Here is a 5,766-nt window from a genome sequence, read left to right on the forward strand (position 1 = left end):
TTGAAGTTAAATGTTTATATGTATCATTTTATTTTACATTTATTCAAGATAGATATATTCGAATGTTTGACCCATAAATATGCACCAAATTGCATTAAGGTTCTGTCACAAAAAAGACGCCGACGACCCATACTTATCGAAGTATAATATATTGATCGATTAATTCAGATCGGATATTGTAAAAATAATTGTCTCATTCCACTAGACCAACTGGTAGATGTTGGTCTATAAATAATAATTATAATCTTAAATTTGGTCTATAAATAGTAATTATAATCTTAAATTTAACGCTAATAAAAATTCAATATATAAATTGTGATAGAAAATGATTTTTTTTCTTTTACCTTATCCATTGTTCATTTTTTCTGATAATTTTTTCTCTTTATTACTATCACTAGTTAATTACCGTATAATCATCGATTATAATTTTTTTTATCCAAATTAGAAAATATAAACTGTACTCCCGTCAACAATTCTAAGTATGATTGTTAAAGAGGGGAAAAAAAGACTATTGGTAGATATCCCATTATCTTCACGTCGTCTAGCTTCTGATAACATTTTAATACCTGTGCTGGATGCATCTTCAATCATTGGATCGAGGTGGTGTGGTGTGTCTCTTGGAAGCTATGGAATAGGGGAACATAATGGTGATGGTTGTAACGGTAGGCGAGGTGGCGGCGCAAAGGTATAGCATGCGGAAGAGGGTGTTCTTACCGGCGGCCGAGGACGGGGAGGCACCTATGGCGGTGGAGGACGCTATGCATGGCTATGGTGAATCAGATGCACCTATATACGGTGTTCTTATAATACTATAATTTTATTTTGTATTAAGAAATATATTATCAAATAGTACACATATTCTAGTATATGTTTGTTTCTTTATCCATGGCAATATAGAGAATGAATGCAGGTGTTGAGATCAGGAATTCATGCATGGTGAAGCACGACGAGATTATCCAATCTTCATTTAGCAACGAAAATTAAATGTATGTCGAATTACCTCGAAGATGATGCTGAATTAGAGAAATCAACGCATAAAATTATAAGAAATCCAAATGCATGGCAGCTGAAAGGAAAAGCGAAGTCGTAAGCCATTGCCAAGCTGTGCTCAACCAACTTTCTGCTCATTCATCTAAAAATTACCCTTTATTCAGCAACAAAATATACACAGTTTTCCCTAATTCCGCTCTTGGAAGATATTAAATCAATAAAACGACCCGGATTAAGCTAACTGCTGTCATCCAAAACCTAACTAGAAACCTAAAAAAATGATTAAAATCGAGTTTACTAAGCTTCATGATCATGATTTATAACCCAAACCCAGAATAAACCAATGATCAAGAACCTAGTTTCTTGCACAAGCTTATACCTGCAGATTCGATTACCCTAATTAACATTCCTAGAGAGAGAAACCTTCAATACCATGAATTCTTGTCGTTGTTAACCTTAACAGGCTTTGTCTCCTTGTAAATACTCTCGACAGACCGATACCTTCGCTTCTTTCTGGAAATCTCTTCTTTTTCCCCAAAAATCTCTTCTATCTTTGCAGAAGCTATCTCATCTTGACTTTGCTTTTTGATCACCTTTGTTTCACTTCTGATCCCCTTGTTGTTTTCGTTGCTGTTGTCTTCGTCGCCCAGTTGAATGAGCTGTTGAGCCGCCGCAGCCATGTCGGAGTCCAACATCGACTGCCTTTTCGACTTAATCGAAGACTTTGAATCCGACATTGGAGATCAACCCAAGGTTTGATTTTTTCCCTCGGATTTTTTATTCCTTGTCCGCCCAAAGAATTTGAAATTCCTTCTCCGTTGGTGATTACTTTGTGAACGGGGATTTTGGTTTTGTGAATTTGGGCGTAGAGCGCGTTTCAAGGCTACGTGTTGTATGAGGTTGACAAGCAAGAAAAATAAAGAAATTGCAGCGTTGTTGCTGTCAATTACTTTACCCCGCCGGGTTACCCATTTTGTCTCGGTCGGATCCTTAACAATATTTTTTTAAGGAAAAATGTAACTTATGGAGATCAATTTATCATTTTCGTCTTTATCATATTTTCATATCAATTTAATCCTTAAAATTATTTAATTATATCATTCTATATTCTATCTCTAACTTAAAACCCTAAATTATAAGTCTCAAATCATAATCTAATAACCTCTAAACCATAAATCATAAATTATAACTTAAGACTTATAATTTAGGGTTTTAAGTTAGGAGTAAAGTATAGAATGATGTAGTTGAAGAATTTTTAGAGTTATATTGAAACGAAAAATTCGATAAAGATAAAAATGATAAATTGAATCTACTACATAGACAAATATTTTCGTTTCACCTCTTTTGTAGGGTAAGAATATGGTAAAGAAAAAAATAAGTTTTATCTTATAACTTAAATTTTATTTAAAATTTTTTGAATTAAAATATAAAATTTTAGTAGAGTCAAACCAAATATTTTGAATTTTTATTTAAATTTAATTATAGATATTTATGATATTATAGTATTAATTGATTTTATTTTAAGTGATTTTCTATTATCATATATGATGCACAGATATATATTTTTACATGTGATATACATATATCATACAAAATTTAAAAATTAAACTTGAACTTGAAAATAAACAATTAATTATTTAAAAATTTAATTTATTCGAGTTATACTTTATAACTTAAATATTATTTTTTAAAAGATTGAGTTAAATCAAGTTTTGCTCATCATAATTATTCTTAATTCGATTTGATTTAATAATAAAAGAGTAAATTATGATTACATCGCTCAAATTTTCTCTCGCTCCTATTTTAGTCACTAAAATTTAAAGTTATTAATATATATATATATATATATATATATCTTCAATCTAAATATTTCTTACCTCCATATGAACAAGTAGGATATATAAAAAACCATAAAACTACTTAATTTTACTACTTTTGTGTCTAATAATTAATAAACATTCACAATTGCTACTCTCCTATCTAAAGCTGTTTGGTTTTGCTTAAAATGATTGTACTCATTCATTTTCTTCAAGCAATAGGCACCTGCTCTGCCTTGTGGATATGATCGAATACCTTGGTAGGTTTAGCAGATTCTTGACTTATGCTCATACTCGTCTCTCTAAGTTTCTCGGAATCCGCTGCTGGTTCGAGTTTCTTCGGTTGTATTGATTCAGTATTTCCAGGAGCAACACCTGCAGGATCCGGCTTGTAGATTTGCTCGATTCCGATTGAAGGTTCTTCGATTTTTTGATTCGTAATCACATTGACATCTTTTAGTTTCGCAGTATCTGTTGATGCCTCAGGTTCTGATTTTCCTGATTTAATGTTTATAGGAAAACAATCCATCATCTCTGGCTTGTAGAGCTGCTGGATTTCGTATGTGATTTCCTCGATTTTCAGATTCATGATCACGTTGCCCTCTTTCGGTATCTCCGGTACGGATTCGGGTTTGATCATGATATACGGCTTGTAGTTATGCTTGAACGGCTTCACCGGATCTTCGATAACTACATTCGGTGTTGGTCTGGGTTCAGCCGAGCATCCTAGTTCGATCTTTCTGAGAGCAACGGGCACAGTAAAGGGCGTGCACATCCATTCCAAGGGCTTCCTAGGTGCAACCACATTGGACTTACGCTTATTTAGTTTCTCAATCTCGGCAACCATATCTTGTACTGATCTCGCTTCAATGTATTGCACCGACTCGCTGTTTCGGTTGCCGGTTTCCTCGGCACCGGTCATAAGTTCCTTAGTTTCCTCTTTCGTCACCACATTTACTTCTTTCAGCTTCTCAGTGATCGACAATTCTCGAGTCACATGCTCCAACGATGTGTTTCTCGTCAGCCTGGTTGGTGTCTTGGCTTCCATTTTCATTTCCTGAAGAAAAAAAAAGGCAAATCACACGTGTTAGACTAATAGAACAAATTCCATAGTTCTCTAAGATTATCAATAAAAATATTAATAATAAGTATAATGTTGTATTCATCATTCACCATTAAAAGTTATAAAATAATCAATCGATTATAGAATGTTGTTTTTTTTAAATATATCGACTATTAATAATTACAAAATGATCACTCAACTATCATATGTTTCAAACTCGTCCTTTTTCGTTAAAAATTTGACAGTATGAGTTGAACGTTAACATGCTCAATGTGATATGATAAAATCTGATCCTAAAACCTCATACGACTATCATATCACAATCATAATGTTAACGTTCAACTTAGATAACCGTCAACTTTTTAACGAAAAATGAAGAGTTTATAACATAATGAATAATCAAGTGATCATTTTGTGACTTTTAATAGTTGAGAGACTTAAAAAGTTACATTCCACAGTCAGATGACCATTTTATAATTTTTAATAATTGAAAAACTTAATAAAATAATACCTTATAACCGGAGGACAACTTATGTACGTTGCTCTAAATAAAAACTGTTAATTAACTAATATCATGTATGTTATTAATGTGTCATTTTTACGTGTGATTAACTATATATGTATCACATACTATGTCATTATCTTATATCATATCATTGTCTTATCTTAAATGATATAATATATATTATATCATCAGCTTCAATGCTATGATACATATTATGTTAATATATTGAGTATTAAGATACATATCGTATCATCACTTTAAGTAATATAACGTATGACACGTATAAATCAATTAATAATTTTATTTAACGTAAAATATTCTAACCAGAAAAATAAAAGATCGGAATTAAAATGTTCAAAATAATATGAATTGAAATATTCTTTCTAGCAAATTTTAGAATTAATTTTGATATTAGTCAAATTACCTCTTCGAGCAAGTTGCTAAGAGATCGTCGCATGTTGTGATGGGGATTCAGATCGGCTTCGGCTTCCACCTTCTTGTCGGCTTCGGTCGGCGCTTTGGGCTGCCTACAAGAGGGAATGGGAAGCGGCTGCCCATTGCCCTTCAACACCTTAGGCTTTGAAGCACAACATCCCATTTTAATTTTTCCTCTTTTTTCTCTCTCTCTCTTTTATTTTCTGGGATTATAGAAAGCAGACTGTTGTGGAAACCTTTCTTCTTCGATGTTCCTTCGGGGCGAGTGAGAAAAACAATGAATGAATTGAAGAAGGAGGGAAAGAGAAGATTCGGGAGATTTATAGGGAAATTTCAATGTTTTATTTCTTTTTAATTTATGGTTCATTGGATTCCGATAATCGTTCTGCGGTAATCAATCGATGAAAATAAACAAGTTTCGTTATGTATGTTCCCGGGGTTTCGATTAATATTGTTGTGAATTATTATCTTTTGGGTTAAAAACAAAATAAGTTTCCAAACTATACTTAAATTCTCGAATATGTGCATAAATTTTTTTTGTCATGTCTAGGTGCTTAACGTTACAAATATTATTCATTTAGGTGTTTGGGTCATTAACAACGTTAATTTTCCTGTTAAGTGATGTGTTATATATGGTAATTTTAAAAATTTTATTTAAAATTTAAAAATTTAAAATTATATATTAAAAAACATAAACATTTTGAAATAACCCAAAAACTTTGAAAACCTTCATTTCAACCCCTAAACCCACGCCGACTGTAGCTCTTTGCCGTCTACGAAGCTCCACCCGACCTCATCTCTCCCAGTAACCAAAATCCCCATGAAAGCATAATTGATCGATGATGAATCGACGTTTTATATCCCCGCGAACATTAGGATGAAAATCGCGATCTCGATGGCCAATCAGTCTACAAGTACGACGACGTATGACTAGGAGGATGGCAGGGGCTACGTCG

At 32.8% G+C, this 5,766-nt stretch overlaps 1 protein-coding gene across 1 annotated transcript; it reads right to left on the reverse strand.

Moving 5' to 3' along the window:
- Positions 1-1,151: 1,151 nt before the first annotated feature.
- On the reverse strand, positions 1,152-1,826 carry LOC120181610. Its single transcript, XM_039186701.1, has one exon. It carries the CDS (start codon positions 1,725-1,727, stop codon positions 1,416-1,418), a length of 312 nt encoding a protein of 103 aa, XP_039042632.1. The 5' UTR covers positions 1,728-1,826; the 3' UTR covers positions 1,152-1,415.
- Positions 1,827-5,766: the final 3,940 nt, after the last annotated feature.

The sequence above is a fragment of the Hibiscus syriacus genome, unplaced genomic scaffold (genome assembly GCF_006381635.1).
Source record: "Hibiscus syriacus cultivar Baekdansim isolate YM2019G1 unplaced genomic scaffold, ASM638163v2 tig00112530_pilon, whole genome shotgun sequence".
Taxonomy (NCBI): Eukaryota; Viridiplantae; Streptophyta; class Magnoliopsida; order Malvales; family Malvaceae; genus Hibiscus; species Hibiscus syriacus.